This window comes from Ursus arctos, unplaced genomic scaffold, assembly GCF_023065955.2.
Source record: "Ursus arctos isolate Adak ecotype North America unplaced genomic scaffold, UrsArc2.0 scaffold_32, whole genome shotgun sequence".
Taxonomy (NCBI): domain Eukaryota; kingdom Metazoa; phylum Chordata; class Mammalia; order Carnivora; family Ursidae; genus Ursus; species Ursus arctos.
In genome coordinates this window covers 26,716,210-26,733,900 of record NW_026623008.1, presented here as the reverse complement: position 1 = coordinate 26,733,900, position 17,691 = coordinate 26,716,210, and the positions used below count along the sequence as shown (strand labels likewise).

The 17,691-nt window shown below is 38.8% G+C and overlaps 1 protein-coding gene across 3 annotated transcripts in view; it reads right to left on the bottom strand.

The window, feature by feature from the left end:
- AGO3 (argonaute RISC catalytic component 3) overlaps positions 1-17,378 on the bottom strand; it is a 127,999-nt gene extending 110,621 nt beyond the window's left edge. Inside the window, exons 1-2 of one of the 3 annotated variants that reach the window (XM_044390538.3) lie at positions 17,267-17,378; positions 16,595-16,805 (exon numbers count right to left, since the gene is read on the bottom strand). In XM_044390538.3, coding sequence (XP_044246473.1) covers positions 16,595-16,613 — 19 coding nt within the window. In that variant the 5' untranslated portion in view covers positions 16,614-16,805; positions 17,267-17,378. Of the gene's footprint in view, positions 1-16,594; positions 16,988-17,266 lie in introns of those variants that run through there. The other 2 variants (XM_044390539.3, XM_044390540.3) reach the window with 2 other exon arrangements.
- Between the last annotated feature and the right edge of the window lie 313 nt (positions 17,379-17,691).

Genomic DNA, 17,691 nt, shown 5'->3' with positions numbered 1-17,691 from the left:
ATATATATATTTTTTAATTTTGAATCATATGTTATTATTACCTATTTTTTTAAACAAAAATCAAGATAAAGTTTACCTTGCTAATGAAGTTAAACTTAATGGAGGTACTCACTTAATGGAACACAAGAGTTTTGTTTAGTCTATTCCACCATCCCTTTCCTTCCAAATTACATTCTGGGAAAGAGATCATAATCAGTAGCTGAATAGCTCATACGACAATAAAAGACAGCTGTAAATCCCTACCACTCTTTCCATCAAGAAGTGGTGGCTTTGCTTTCCCCTTGAATCTGGGTTGTCCCTGGACTTCCACAGAATGCAGAGGTAGTTACACTGTGTAACTTCTGAGACTTAAAAAGATCTGCAGCTTCTGCCTTTGTCTTTTGGAATGCTACTTCCTGGACCCCAGCCTCCATGGTAAGGAAGCCCAATCTGCCAGATGGAAAGACCAAAGTATACAAGAGCCCAGACTCCCCAGATGCTTCCCCCTTCTCGATGATGGTACCAGTTGATCTTCTAGCCGCAAAATCTTGAGAAATAATAAACTGCTGCTGTTGTTTTAACCTCACTAATACAGTAAGATAACCAAAACATCCATCATTGTAGAAAAATAGAGAAAATATCTCATTATAAGAAAAACAAAGGCATAATACATTAATGTATTTAAGTTAATATGGTTTCTTTGCTCACTACCAATCCTTTCCAACTGCAATAGTTTCCCTTCTTCAGGTTTCAAATTCATTTGTTATTCTAATGAATGCCTTTAAGTTGTGTTAAACAAAAAGGCATGGGGGGGTAGGGATAGATTTTCCAAGCCTTTACACATTTAAGAATGTCTGTTACCTTCACACACACACACACTCCCTGAAATGAACCGGTACTTTCAACAATTTGATCTTCAAATTTCCACAGGCATTGTCTTCTAGTATTTGGTATTGTGATTGCTTTTTCTGTATGCATTCTTTATAACTGAAACTTGAGACTCCATAAATATGTCCTTGTGTGGTTCTCTGTTAGGTTGAAACATATATTTTTTAAAGATTTTATTTATTTATTTATTTGAGAGAGAGAGAGAGAGCGCGCACGCACGCACAAGCAGCGAGAGGGGCAGCCAGAGGGAGAAGCAGGCTCCCTGCTGAGGAGAGCCTGACGCGGGATAGATCCCAGGACCCTGGGATCATGACCTGAGCTGAAGGCAGACGCTTAACCCAAGTGCCCAAAACAGGTTTAATCTTCACTTGAGATCAGTATTTCAGAAAGGTTCCTTCTGTTATTTTTTAAATCTTTTTCAAACACCTCTAAAATTTGCCCTCCGTAGCCTGCATGCATGGATTCTATATCCAACCCAGTTGCTACTATACCCTATAAATATAGTTGCTTAGGGGCGCCTGGGTGGCTCAGTTGGTTAAGCATCTGACTTCAGCTCAGGGTCCTGGGATCCAGCTTCGTGTTGGGCTCCCCGCTGAGCTGACAGTCTGTTTCTCCCTCTCCCCCTTCCCCGTGCTTGTGCTCGCTCTCTCTTTCACACATAAATAAAATCTTTAAAAAACATATAGTTGTTGGGACGCCTGGGTGGCTCAGTTGGTTAAAGCGCCGTGCATGCTCTAGTGCCTTGACAAAATCTTTTTTTTTTTTTTTAAGATTTTATTTGTTCATTTGAGACACAGAGATACAGAGAGAGAGAGAGAGAGCATAAGCAGGGGGAGAGGGAGAAGCAGGCTCCCCGCTGACCCAGGAGCCCGATGTGGGGCTTGATCCCAGGACCCCAGGATCATGACCCAAGATGAAGGCAGACGCTTAACCATCTGAGCCACCCAGGCGCCCCTGCCCTGACAAAATCTTAAAAAAAAAAAAAAAAAAAATACATATATATATATCACATATATATTATTTATATGATATATATTATATATAAACATAGTTGTTTGTAAATATTTGTTTTCTAGTTTGCAACTGACAGCTTCCATATCTGAAGTCTGATTTTGTTTTCATTCTTGCTCATGGTATTTTGTCAGCATGTATATCTGGTCATTGTACTTGAAAAGTAATTTGTAGAAATAATTTGAGAACTAGGATAAAGATACACTCCTCAAGGAAAGATCTGCATTTGTTTGTCAGGTGCCTGAGACTACTACCACTCCAGTGCAACTTAAATTCAAGATTATAGTATAGGCTTCCAGTGAAGGTCATCCACTTCAAGATTAGTTTCACCCTGAGTATAGCATTTGAGGGTCCCAGTGGATGGCACAGAAGGTCTCCTGTATAATCTCCATCATGTGCAGACTCTGGACTTTAATTTCTGTTCACTTCACATCTTTAGGCATCAAAATTTAAAGTTTCCAAAAGTAGCAAATGTCCTCAGGGAAAAAGTGGCTTTTATGGTCATAACTTCTCTGGGTTTCCATTTCACTTCCATTTTAACCTGGTCATTACAGGCATATACCACAGAACTGAATTTTTTCCTGCAAAATACCTCTTGGTTTTTAAAATCTAAACTTCTTAGAATATGTTTAAACATCTTTCAATATAATTTTTTCAAATTATTCTTATAAAGCAAATATTTACACTATGTCCCCCAAACTCAATACAACCTTTTTTTTTTTTAACCAAGACAATGTATAAAGAAAAGTTTTAAGTTACACTCCAGTGAAATTGGTAAATATCAGATACCACACATACAAGTTTTTTTTTTTTAATTAAAGTTAATTAACTAACATACAGTGTATTATTAGGTTCAGGGTACACATACAAGTTTTTTTTTTTTAATATTTTATTTATTTATTCGTCAGAGATAGAGACAGCCAGCGAGAGAGGGAACACAAGCAGGGGGAGTGGGAGAGGAAGAAGCAGGCTCATAGCGGAGGAGCCTGATGTGGGGCTCGATCCCGTAACGCCGGGATCACGCCCTGAGCCGAAGGCAGACGCTTAACTGCTGTGCCACCCAGGCGCCCCAACATACAAGTTTTTAAAAGGCTGCTGAGTATCATCAGAGGGAATGTGCTGCTGGTGCTTAAAAAAAATAAAAAAAGTCATGACGCCTCATTGTAACCAACAAAGAAAAACCCTACAATAAATACATAAAGATAAATAAGATAAAAGACAAAAGAATCTAGCACCCATTAAAGGAAATCATCAAAACCCAAAGGAAGAGAGCAGAGAAGGAATGGAGGAACTACAAAACAGCATGAAAACAATTAGCAAAACAGCAATTAAGTACATAACTATCAACAATTTCTTTAAATGAAAATGGACTAAGACAAAGTGGAGTGGCTGAATGAATTAAAAAAACTAGACCCATCTATATACTGCCTACAAGAGACGCACTTCAGATGTAAGCACAAAGACTGAAAATGAAGGGCCGAAAAACAAATTCCACACAACTGAAAACCAAAATATCATCTCCAAGACTGACGTCAAGGAGCTTACCACCTGCCTTCTTCCAGGAATTTTATGGCTGCAAGTCTTACGTTCAAGTCTTTAATCCACTTTGAGTTAATTTTTGTGTATGGTATAAGATAGGGAAGCAATTTCATTCTTTAGTTTTCCCAATACCATTTATTGAAGCAACAGACTGTCCTTTCCCCACTGTACATTCTTGGCTCCTTCGTGGAAAACTAATTGACTATTTACAGGTAGGTTTATTCCTGAGTTCTCTATTCTGTTCCATTGACCTATATATCTATTTTTATACCAACACCATACTGCTTTGATTACTACAGCTCTGTAATATAGTTTGAAATCAGGGAACATGATGCATCCAGTTTTGTTCTTCTTTCTTAAGACTGCTTTGGCTATTTGTGGTCTTTCGTGGTTTGATACAAATTTTAGAATTGTTTGTTCTATTTCTGTGGAAAATGCCATTGGAATTTTGATAGGGATTATACTGAACCTGCAGATTGCTTTAGGTAGTATGGACATTTTTACAATATTAATTTTTCCAGTCCATGAGCACTTTCCATTTATTTGTGTTGTCTTCAGTTTCTTTTATCAATGTCTTACAGTTTTTAGTATGTGTTTTTCACCTCCTTAGTTAAATTTATTTCTAGGTATTTTGTTCTTTTTGATTCTATTGAAGATGAGAATGTTTTCTTAATTTCTCTGACAGATCATTAGTGTACAAAAATACAACAAATTTTTTTGTATATTGATTTTATATCCTGCAACTTTACTAAATTCATTTAATCTGACAGTTTTTTGGTGGAGTCTTTCAGGTTTTCTATAGACAATGTCATCTGCAAATAGTGTCATCTTCACTTCTTCCTTTCCTTTCAGAATAGGATGTCTTTTATTTCTTCTTCTTGCCTAATTGTTCTGGCTAGTACTTCTAGTACCATGGTGAATGAAAGTGGCAAGGGTCAGCAGCGTCCATGTCTTTTTCCTCACCTTAGAGGAAAAATTTTCAGCTTTTTACTGTTGAATATGATATTGGCTGTGGCCTTGTCATGTGTAGCCTTTATTATGCTGAGGTATGTTCAGCTGCCTTAATTTAAAAATGAGACAAAACTATATATTCTAGATGCGCTTGGCTTTAAATTAAAAAAAAAAAAGTAGTAGCTCTTTAACAAATACTAACAAGCATCGACAACATGTCACACAATACACTAAGTGCACTTCCCTGCGTTAAGCACCTAGTATTGGGGGGAGGTAGAGAGGGAAACAGTGTACAGAATTTTTTCCCTTCATATCAATTTCAGAAGTAGACTTACCAAATCAAAGGGTAGGAACAGAAATGTGTTTCTGACTCTTGATATTTCCTGCTCAACTAGCAAGTGAACACAATGTTATCACCAGATTTCTCTCTCTTACCCTCTCTAGCATTAGGCATTACAATTTTAAAATACCTTTTATGTGTTAAAACATAACTTTCTGCTATTTTATTTACAAGTGATTACTATCAAGATTGGCTTAAAAATAGTATTTTACTCTTCCTATATACCCCATTCTCTTATGAAACTCACTGCCCCCACAGATAATTTAAAAAAAAAAATCAAAAACATAGGGGCACCTAACTGGCTCAGTCGGAGGGGCATACAGCTCTTCATCTCAGGGTTGTGAGTTTGAGCCCCAGGGTGAGTGTGTAGAGATCGCTTAAATAAATAAAACTTAAAAGAAAAAAAAAAACATAAAAGGTCACTTACCTAACTTCAAATATTTATTGAACAATAATTATGTTCAAGTTTTTATAGATACATAGATTATTTAATAAGTCACAGTTATTTGCTTTAAGTAGTTCCTAATATATTGGGGGGGATAGTCTATCTTAATACGTAAGGAAAGTTAACATTAACAATAGCTACTTTATTGTTAAACATTTTTTTTAAAGATTTATTTATTTTAGAGAGAACACACATGTGCATGAGCGGGAGGGAGAGAGGGAGGAGTGAGAGGTAGAGAATCTCAAGCAGACTCCTCACTGAGCCTGAGCCCCAAGTGGGGCTCAATTCCATGACCCTGAGATCATGACCTGAGCTGAAATCAAGAGTTTGGCGCTTAACTGACTGAGCCACCCAGGGGCCCCTATCTTTATTATTAAATATTCGAAATATATTACGTGATTTCTTGCAACATAACCTTTGAGGCAGGTACTTTTTATACTGAGGAAACTGAGGCATAGGGAGATTAAAAACCACTATCACAGTTAGAAAGTAGCAAAGCCAGGATTTGCAAATAGTTGGCCTGATTCAGAGCCTGCATTTTTAACCATTATACTATACAAACTATCATTACACTATACCATTATACCATTACACTACTACAGACTAACATCTGCTGAAAGTCAATCATTCATTGACTCATTAATTTGTTCAATGAATCATTGCCTTCAATGGTCAAGCATTGTTCAGGCTCAGGTGAACAATAATTTTAAAAATATTAATAAAGAACTGATCCTCATGAAGCTTTTATGGGAGGGTTATATGGCAGATTATACTGCACTTCTTTTTGGCCAATCAGGTAGTAAGTGCTATAAAGAAAAACAAAATACATTAAGGGGATAGGGGTGCCTAGGTGGCTCAGTCACTTAAGCATCTGACTCTTGATTTAGGCTCCGGTGATCTCAGGGTTGTGAGACAGAGCCCTGCATCAAGCTCTGCTCTGGACATGGAGTCTACTTAAGATCCTCTCTCCCCCTCTCCCTCTGCCCCTCACCACCCCCCCCAAATAAATAAAATACACTGAAGGGATAGGAAGGGGGGTTTGAATGGAATAGGTAGTTAACCATTTTAGATGGGTTTGTTAAAGAAGGCCTCTTTGAAAGGGTGACAAGTCCGCAGAAAACAGAGGAAGTGAGAAAAAGTCATGTGAACATCTGGAATAACATCCCATAAAGGAAAAAGCAGAAGCTTGCTTGGTGAACAGCAAAGAAATCACTATGCTTGAAGCACAGTGAGCAAGAAGAGAGTAAGAGATGAGGTCAGAGAAATAATGGGAGATCAGATCATACGGCATTTGAAAACCATGATGAGATCTTTGGATTGTATTGAGGCATAAGAAACCAACAAAGGGTCAAGAAGCATTGTGATCTGACTTAAATTCTTTTTTTAAACAATCACTCTGACTGCTGTTATGAAAAACTATACGTAAAAGTACAGAGAGATCAGTTAGTAGGCTAGCTGACTGTCCAAGCAGAGGATAATGTTGGCTAGGGATGAGGTGGTAGCAGTTGGGGGAATAATGTTGATGTGGAAAATGTTTACAAGGTAGACCTGATGGGAACTGCTAATGGATTAGGTGTGTGGTTTGAGAGAAAAGAGCTCAAGGGTTGCTCAGGTTTTTTTGTTGTTGTTGTTTTGGTTTGGTTTTTAGTCTAAGCGACTAAAAGAATGGAAGTGTCATTTACTGAGTTAAGAAAGACTCAGTGATTGCAGCAAGTTTGGAGAGGAAATCAGGAGAATTTTTAGGATATGCTAAGTTTGATGTGTCTATACAATGGGGTATCTAGTAAGCAGTTAGATGGGTGTAAAGTTCAAGGGAGAGGCCCAGGCTAGAGACATAAATGTGAGGTCCTCGGCATATTAGTGGTATTTGAAACCATTGGACTAGGGATTACCCAAACTGTGGCAGGGTACAGAGGAACACTAAAGCCTGGGATACTCCCCATGTTTAGAGATTGGGGGAAATGAAGAGGGTATAGCAAAGGAGGCAGAAAAGAGATATCCAGTAAGGTTGAGGAGAACCTGGAGAGAGTGGTACCCAGGAAGAAACGGAAAAAAGTGTTTTAGGGCGCCTGGGTGGTGCAGTCGGTTAAACAGGCAAAGCTTGGTTTCAGCTCAGGTTGTGATCTCAGGGTCATGAGATCGAGCCCCGTGTCAGGCTACGTACTCAGTGCAGAGTCGGCTTGAGATTCTCTTTCCTTCTGCCTCTGCCCCTCCTGCTTGTGCTTTCTCTCTCCCTCTCTCTTTAAAAATTAAATAAATAAATCTAAAAAAAAAATGTTCAAGAAGTAAGCAACTTAATCAAATGTAGTCAAATAAAATGAAGATTTGGGAATTGACTACTGAATTTACCAAACTCTGTGTTGACCTTGATAAGAACAATTTCAGCAAAGGGGTGGGAACCAAACTTCACTGGAGTAAGTTCAAAAATAATGCCCTGAACATCACCAAGACTTTAGGTCCTAGCAGTTAACAGTAAATTGAAAGGAACATGTTAAATTACACAATGAAGATGGAACCAGCAAAATCCAGACTGTGATAACTCTAAAAGGACAATCCATAAAATACATTGGGGGGGGGGGGAGGATAGAAAACTTAAAGATTAAAAGACACTTAAAAGATGTAAAAAAGAGGTGGTATATGTACACACACACACACACGCCAGTGCAACAGAATATCACTCAGACATAAAAAAGAATGGTATCTTGCCATTTGCAACAACATGGATGGATCTAGAGAGTATATAATGTTAAGTGAAACAGGTTAGTCAGAGAAAGACAAATGCCATATTTCACATATATGTGGAATTTAAGAAACAAAACAAATGAAAAAAAGAGACCAAAAAAACCAGACTCCTAAATATAGGAAACTGGTGGTTACCAGAGAGGAGGAGGGTGGAGGATGGGTGAAATAGGTGAAGGGAATTAGGAGTACACTTACGATGAACACTGAGTAATGTATAGAATTGTTGAATTACTATATTGTACACATGAAACGAATATAACACTGTACATTAACTATACTGGAATTTAAAAAAGACAATCAGTCACAATCTGTAAAACTTATTTGGATCCGAACTAAAAAATGAAAAAAATAAATAAAAGGCAAATTAAAAAAAAAGCACAGCTGAGACAAGTAGGAATTTGGACACTGACTAGATATTTGATATAGACTATTATTATTTTGTTGTGATAATGATACTATGGTTTAAAAAGCCTGTATCTTTTGTAAATACTTAGTAGATATTTATGAAACAAAGAGTATTATGAGTAGACTATGCTTCAAAAAAATACAAGGGATGGGAAATTAGATTGGATGTGGGTTGATGAGTGTTGGGTTTGGGTGATGGGTCCATGGTAGTTTATTACATAATTCTACCTATTTGTACACATCCTCAATTCTCTTAAAAAATAGGAAGGAAAGAAGTGCCATTTCCTTTGCATACTTAAACTCTTTTTACCATCTCATTGTATGGACAAGGAAATTAAGGTTAAGGAAGATTAAATGCACTGCCCAAAGTCACAATTAAATTTTTTAATAGATTTTTTTTTAAAAATATATTTATTTGAGAGAGAGCACACACACGTGCACACGTGTGTACACAAGCTGGGGGAGGAGTAGGGGGCAAGGAAAGAAGAGAATCTCTGAGGCCATCTCTGTGCTCAGCAGAGACGTGGGGCTCGATCTCACGACCTGAGTCAAAACCAAGAGTCCCATGCCCAACCAACTGAGCCACCCAGGCACCCTTAGACTTTATTTTTTACAGCAATTTCAGGTTCACAGCAAAACCAAGCAGATGGTATATTGCCCATATGCCTCCTGCCCACACATACCCATAGCCTCCCAATCAACATCCCCACACCAGAGTGGTAAATTTGTTACAATCACTGAAATCTACAATGACACATCATTACCAAGGACACATCATTATCAAGTCAGTTAATTTGAGAGCCAGGATTTGTCTCTAAAACCCATGCTTTGTATACTATATCACACTGCCAAACCCACCCCCCATTATTTTGCCGGATGCTATTTACACAAACTGGCAAAAAATCAAAATTGTTTCATGAATAAGCAATGTAACAAACTCTACCGTTATTATAAAATCATCATCATCATCAAGTTTAAGTATCCAAAAAATATTTTAATGTAAATTAATGAAGCAACTCTGTCAATACAACAAATTATACTTTAAGTGAAACACATTTCAGTTATTTAACAAATACATGTATTGCTCACTAGATTTGAAGATATAAATACACAGAAATACAAAGCACTATCTGGAACTTCTCTCCACCTCAAATGTTCCTTTCACTAACTACATTAAACTTCAAACATAAAACAATACATGTTCAAAGGATATTTGTGTATATGTTGTTCACTGACCTAACAGTCTAACAATGTACTAGTTTTGAGTACAAAGCTACGTAACAGCCTACAGCAAATGTGAATGATGAAAAACAGTGAATAAATCAACTACAGCTTATACTACAGTCTATTACGAAAATAATGGATTTTCACTGGGAACTTTTATTTTATTTTATTTTATTTTATTTTATTTTATTTATTTATTTGACAGAGAGACAGCCAGAGAAAGAGGGAACACAAGCAGGGAGAGTGGGAGAGGAAGAAGCAGGCTCCCAGTGGAGGAGCCTGATGCAGGGCTCGATCCCATAACGCCGGGATCACGCCCTGAGCCGAAGGCAGACGCTCAACGACTGAGCCACCCAGGCGCCCCTTCACTGGGAACTTCTGCTTCAATATTCATGGAATACATCTTGTTTCAACAATTCTCCTTCTAGAAATTTATCCTATAGCAATTACTGGACCACTATACAGACATATATACTAGGATACCTACCAAAGTTTTATTTATAATGAAAAACAAAAAAGAAAGAAACCTAAACCACCATCGATGAGATTGGTTAAATGTGTAATGAGTAAAAACTATCTCATTTCTGTAAAAATGTAAGTATTACTATGGAAAAAAATGTCCAGGACACATTACTGAGTAGAAAAAACAGGTTAAAAACAATATGATGGATGGAGAGAGAGAGATGGATGGATGTCTGGGAAGATACACAAGAAAAAAATTAGCAATGGTTTTATCCACAGGACGGGATATTATTTTCACTATTTTTTTTTTGAAGATTTATTTCTTTGAGAGAGAGCAGAAGCGGAAGGGCAGAGGGAGAGGGACAGAAAGTCACAAGCAGGCTCCCCTGAATGAGGAGCCCATTGTAGGGTTCAATCTCACAACTCTGAGATCATGACCTGAGCTGAAACCAAGAGCTGGAGGCTCAACCCACTGTGCCACCCAGGTGCCCCTTCACTTTCTATTTTAGACTTTCCTATATTGTTTGCTTTTTTTAAATAATAAATATTTTTATACCCAGGAAAAAATCTGATTTGTTTGGAAAAATATATTGAGTTGGCTTCAAAATTTGACATAATAAAATGCCTGTTTAATACAAAAACCCACAAGGCTAAGCAGTAAACATTAGCATGAGATTTTAGTAACTTCCCACCTACTAAGTCTACCTATTCATTCAATGAACCTGTACAAACAGTGCACTTATTACCATGTTACATTTATTATTTCACTATAGCTAAATAATCACTTGTAGAAATTCAGCCTGCTGAGGGTAAAATTTCTCAGATGGCAGTACTGAGGAATAACTGTTAAAAAGGCATTTTGCCCCTTGAAAACAAGAGAGCACATTACCCAAGTAGCTCCTACACTATGGAAATGCCTTGAGATTTATTTCATAATTAAAGGTTGGGTAGTTCTTTTTTTTTTTTTTTAAGATTTTTATTTATTTATTTGACAGAGACAGGCAGCGAGAGAGGGAACACAAGCAGGGGGACTGGGAGAGGAAGAAGCAGGCTCCTAGCGGAGAAGCCTGATGTGGGGCTCGATCCCAGAACGCTGGGATCACACCCTGAGCCGAAGGCAGACGCTTAACGACTGTGCCACCCAGGCGCCCTGGTTGGGTAGCTTCTGAAAAACTGTGATCAGCCAAACAAAAATTTTATAAAGTTTTTAAGTAATTTTAGAGGAATGCCACTTTTCTGTTAAATATGCAAACAGAAATCAAGTCTTAACTTAGAAACCAAAAGTTTCTTTTAAAAAAAGGAAAAAAAGAAGACTTCATTGCTAAGGTATAAGCCCATTTTGCAATCTATTCTTTAACCTTTTTTAAAAATTCAGATACACCAATGAACTTCTTTTGTTAGATGATTTAGAAATCAGTTAAAACATCAAGTATTGGTAATGACTCAAAAATAGTATTATGTAAGCCTACAATTGAGAACATTTTCTTGTAAAATTTCTTCCACAAATGAAAAACATAAAAATATCCCGTGTTTATATTCTATAGATACTTTATGCCTTCTCAAGAACTTAACAACTTAGAAACAATGTAGAAAAAACCGGCTGATTCAAAACAAAGAATTCTTCCAAATTATTTCGCTATTATTTCAGAATAATGTAAAAAAATTTTTTATTGTAATCAAACGACAAAAAGCCCACATTAAGAGAAAACATCAGTTGTGTGACATGGTTTTGCTAAATCTCAATAGTCTTTTTTTTTTTTAAAGCAATGGGTAGCCAAAGAAAGTTATTAATATTAACACAGATAATGGCAGAAAACTACAGGAATTCCAAATACAGAAAGGCTGTTCATGTATCCTAACAGCATAACCATTATGGTTGAAAAACCACACAATATTCTTTCTCACATCTGTTTTGTTAATGAGCCAAGAATGGGGGTCTATTGGGTATCCTAGACAACTGAATTAGAAGTAGGAATGTCTGGTGAATGCTGTTTATCCCAACAAACTGAGACTACATACATTTAGAAAGGATACTATTCTTAAATAAATTGTATTTTTAGTTTTACCTTCCCAAAAAATGAACTATCACTTGCCTTATTCTCCCATCTATCAAAAAAGAAAAAAGAAAGAAAGAAAGAAAACTTATAAATTACTTTAGATCCTAGTTTGAAGTATTGTAAGAGAAAATGTTTTGTTAGATTAACAAAATATTTAATTACTTCATCTTTCAGGTGGACCCTCAAATATTTAGAGACTATAAGAACCTATGTGAAAAAAGATAGCTGTAATATAAAGAAACACAGTCTTCAACTAGAATACAATAGTTTATGACAGTTTAGCAAGAATTCTTTTCTGAACTACGGTTTTTCCATACACAACAGAGACGTCTTCCAGGAAATGTCCCCTTTACAGGGCCCCAGGCCTCTTCGCATGCTATCAGGCCAGGCTTATAGAAACAAACAACCACAATGTTCCCACTGGAAAACATAAATGAATATAAATTAAATCTAAATCCACAACTTATTATACAAAATTCTCCAAAAGAGCAAAAGGGAGTAGCATCTTGAAATCATTTCATTCATTCTAGCAGCTTTCCTAAATTACTTAATTCCTCATTATCTTTTTTTTTTGAATAGAGATTTACTAGTTTGAAATCTGGCTTAGAAATTTAGAGTGATCAGGGTGATGGAATCATGGGTAATGTTTAAAAGTTTTCATCATATTATTCAAATTACATTTGAGGTTTACCTATATGTTCTTTTTATCCTTCAAGTTTTTGTTTAGAAGAACAAAGTTGTTTCTCATCTCCTCTTCAATTTTCCCTCAGGGAAAAAAATAAATTCCACCACTGTATGAGAAATTCAATTCTAAAACAAAAATCAAAATAATCTTGCATATTTCTGTTAGGTCCCACTGCCAGTCAAGAGCAGCAAATAGTAGAAAAAAAGTTTTGATGGCCACTCAAGAACAGCACAAGCTAAAATTTAAGTGGCAACCGAGTAGAAAAACCTTTTGCATGTTCAAAATTCATGCCATCCAGACAGAGCAGGATTTTGACAATTTTTTCTTCAAGACAAAAATCTACGAGTAAACATATCCCAACAAAGTGATTAAAAAAGATTTTTAAATACTAAATTGAGAACTTAATGGCATTATATATTTAAGTATTTTGAATCCCCAACTTTTATTCATCTCATTCAAACTTAGCTTCCATACATGCAACTTCTGCTCCTTTGGACCTCGTTCTCAAATGATTTTTCTAGATTATTTTATTATTATTATTTTTAAGTAGGCTCCACATGTGGAGCCCAATCTGGAGCTTGAACTCAAAACCCTGAGATCAAGACTTGAGCTGAGATCAAGATTTAGACACTTAATGGACTGAGCTACCCAGGCGACCCTAGATTTTTATTATTAAAGAAATGAAGTGCCTTAAAACCACTCTGCAGATCCAAACATGAACTTAAAAGTATCACTAAGAAACACGGTCTATTCACTCCTGCAACTCTGTATAAGACAACTACCAAACATAACAAATCACTCTGCATACCATTAATTTAAAGTGACAGTAAATGTTTTTCTTCCATTGGTAGGTAACTACAATTCCTTCTGCCCTAAATAGTAGTCTGACTTCACCTAAAAATACAGACTAGAATAGTAAGCTTCTAAAACACTGCTACTCAGGAGAACTGATATCTCCATGAACATTTCTACTGCTTCTATTCACACTTATTTAGAATTAAAACATATACTTTTAGTCCAAATGTAACTAAACTATAAAAAACAGGGTTTCATCAGAAGTTCCCCTAACCAAGGAGTCATAGGCACAGAAAAAAAACTATTGTTATATTTAAAAACTAACTGTGGCAGCTTCTCTGGTTAAATCAAAGTTCACAAAGTTCTAAATCAGTACAATGTACAGGACACCCTAAAAAATAACTTAAAATATTACATGCAAAAAAGAACAAATATTAACTTTTAATGAGGAATGATTCACCAAGAAACAATTACATAGCATTTGTATCCTAAGTCCAAGTCCTCCAATGTAAATAAATTTAAGTTTTCTATGTATCTTCCTAAAAACTAGAATTTAAAATATCTTGTAATAAAGTAATTCCAAAGAATCTACACACACACACAAACACACACACAAAACCTTAGAACAAAATTGGAGCAAGGTCCAGAATTTACTCAACAAACTATCAGAGAACATTAATGTCTAAAAATATGTTTTTAAGTAACCTCTACACCCAAGGTGGGGCTCAAACTCACAACTGAGATCAAGTGTCCCATGCTTTACCGACTGAGCCAGCAAGGCTCGCCCATGTCTAAAATATTTTATATCAAAATAGCCTTATTTTTAAGTAATCTCCACATCCAATGTGGGGTTCGAACTCACAACCCTGAGATCAAGAATCTCACGCCCCACGGACGGAGCCAGGCTGGCACCCCTGTACCTGTCAAATTCTTGATTTAAAACTCAGTTGCAGGGGCGCCTGGGTGGCGCAGTCGTTAAGCGTCTGCCTTCGGCTCAGGGCTTGATCCCAGCATTATGGGATCGAGCCCCACATCAGGCTCCTCCGCTATGAGCCTGCTTCTTCCTCTCCCGCTCCCCCTGCTTGTGTTCCCTCTCTCGCTGGCTGTCTCTCTCTCTGTCAAATAAATAAATAAAATCTTAAAAAAAAAATAAAACTCAGTTGCATGTTTAGCCCAGCTACGCTTTCAATTTCACATGCAGCATAACAATTACACAAGTCTCAGGAAGAATGAAAATTTTGTTTTTGATGATGACAATTTTGAGCCATATTATACTTCTTCATTATTAGTTTACAGTTAATTATATACAAACTGCACTGAAGAGCGAACTTTGAGTTTCAAGATGTCTAAGCATATGGTTGATATTATCTAATTCTACCTCCCCAGATATGAAGATAGTTAAATGGGTCTATATTTCAGCAATGGCGTATGCAAAAAGAAGATGTAAAACTTATCTATAGCTCAAGAATTCACAGGAGCATTTACTGAATCGTACTTGGTTAGTTGGACCAGTTGGCTAGGTGACTGGACTTCAGAAATATTTTCTAAGACTCCATCCATATACTGGGGCATAATTTCGTATGAAAAACCCAAAAGAGAAAAAGAAAAAGAAAAAAAAAAGAACTATCTTTAAAACTCTCAGGGTGATTAATAAAGTGTTTAACTTGCATGTTTTGTTTTCCAGGCTTGACAAACAGAAGGTTATGTAAAAGTCACCTACAGCCCTAGATCATCATATTCACTAAACAGCATGATACAAAATTAAAAAACAAAGGCAGGGCAACAGTTTTAGAAATATACAAATCAATGATAAACAAATGAAAGTCTAAAACTCTTCAAAACCTATAAGACAAAGAATCCATTTTTTAAAAAGATAGGAAGATGACAAAAAATGAAGCATGCAAAAGAGAAATGGGAGAAAAGGATCAGAGAAAACTTCACATAATAAAACTTGCAGTAATCCCCTCTCCCCATCCCACCTCTACAAATTCGTGCTGTTTGCATCTATTGACAATTATACTTCTTAAACTAATCAACAGATCCTTTATTATCATTAGGTCACTGGTTTCCTCTATTACTTAAGTTTTTCTTATATTCAAGTATCTCCCAAACTGGCAAAATGAGATGCGAAATTCAGGAACTTGTGATCCCATCAGTAATAAGACACCCCCCACCTCAATATTTTGAAAATTAACTTAAAAAAATGTGTTACTGTCTGGATGAAGCATACTTTTAATTTAACATATTAAGTATGATCCCTGGGAAAGCAAACCATTATGTAACACCTACTTTACGTCTCTCAATTAATTACTTCAGAATCATAAAGAATGCTTTTTCTTTTTCAAGGTAAGTACTGCCCATGTTGCAATTTTTCTCAAAACTGCCCTTTTCCGAAGGAGAGAAAGCAGTTTTTTTTTAAATTCTAAATTTCCAGGAATATGATAACCGCTTCTCTAGGGAACAGGGAATGAAAAAAAAAACATTGTCAGCAATCTGAAGATCCACGTCCTCACGTAAGCAGTAATCCGGGCCGATATGACATTTCCGAAATCCTCAGAAACTACATACCATGCTGCCACAAATTATCAGAAGAGAACTTAGGGACGGAGGAAATGCCACCTTGCATCTGACGCTGCGCTTACACCTATTTCAAACTTAATTCTCACCGTTATCTCCATGTAGCTTCACAACTACCTTAAGAGGAAAAAGAGAGCCGACCGCCCAGTGCCTCCTTGGGGCACACAACCCGGTTAAAGGACGCGCACACCGTTACACCTTCAATCGGAACAACAAAAGCGACGACAAACCCTTCTAGACTCGAGGAAAAAAAAAGAGTAATATCGCCTGGAGAACCCCAAACTTCAATCCTCCAAGCAGTGCCCCCTCCCCACAGTTTCGCCTACTCAGTGGCCCCGGGGAACTGCGGCGGGGCTGCGGGGAGGCGGAGGAGGGGCCGGGAGGAGGAGCCGCCCGGACCGCGCTCACCTCGCGCACCTGGGCTGGGGCGGAGGGAGCGACGATGCTCTGGGGACACCCCCCGCCCACTGGGCCACCCGCTCGGACTTGCTCACCTGCGGAGCCGATTTCCATTCATGGAGCTGGGGGGAGTGCTTCGAACGAGAAGGGCGCCCACCACTGGGGGCAAGGAGGCAGCGCAGGGGGCGACGCGGCGCGACAGGCACCCTCACTCGGCCCCAAGACGAGGTGGCGATGGCTTCTCCTCAGCAACCGCACTCCGAAAGCTTTCGTCGGGAAGAGCCGCCGTGGGGAGGCAGCACGCGACTATGCGAGAGGAAGGAGAAGCGTGAGACGAGGAAAAGAGAGCCCAGTGCGGAACTTGCGTCGCCCGCGGCCGCTTACTCTCCTACTGCCCCTCCACGACTGCGGCGCCGCCGCCGACCTCCCCGGGGGCCGTCCCCGGAAGCCCGCTGGCGTCAGTTCCGCTGCCCGGGCTCGCCCGACGTCCAAGCCTCGCCTCTCCGCCTCTCCGCCCCAAGCCGTGCGGGCACGACGTCGGTGCGGGCGCGGCCGGCGCGGAGGACGCGGGGGACGCGGGGGAGGTGTCCGGGAGCGGGGGCCGAGGCTGGGCGGAGCTTGGGGCAAGCGCGGCGGGCGGGCCCTCCCACGGTCTTCTGCAGGGCCGTGCCTGCCGGAGACGACTCGGAGGAGCTGGACTCTTAGCACCACCCAAGCGTGGGGCGGTGCCTGCCTGAGGCGACGTCGCAGAGGGCGGTGTAGCTTACCTGGGGAGGAGCCTACCTGGAGCGTGGCCGGTCTGTGGTGCGGGGCCCGGACCTACAGCGGAGTGACCCGGGCTGAGCAGGTCTAGGGCAGAGCCACCCTCCTTACGGAACCCTCCCGCCCCGCCCACCTTGGGCGGCACCTCGCGCCTCCTCCTCAGTAAGCGGTCAAGTGACCACCACAATTGATCACTCGAAGTCTGTTGCTTTGACGACCGTGATTGGGGGGGTGGGGGGTGGATGTACAATTTAGCTTGGGAAAAGAGTACTAAGAAACAAGACATTACACAAACATCACATCGGATAATTTCCTCGTTTAAAACGCTTTAATAGCGTCTTGTCGCACTGAGATCAAACTCTTACAGGGCCAAAACGCACCGCGTAAACGGACCCTTCCTTTCTCCTCAAGCAAGACTTTCCCTCATCAC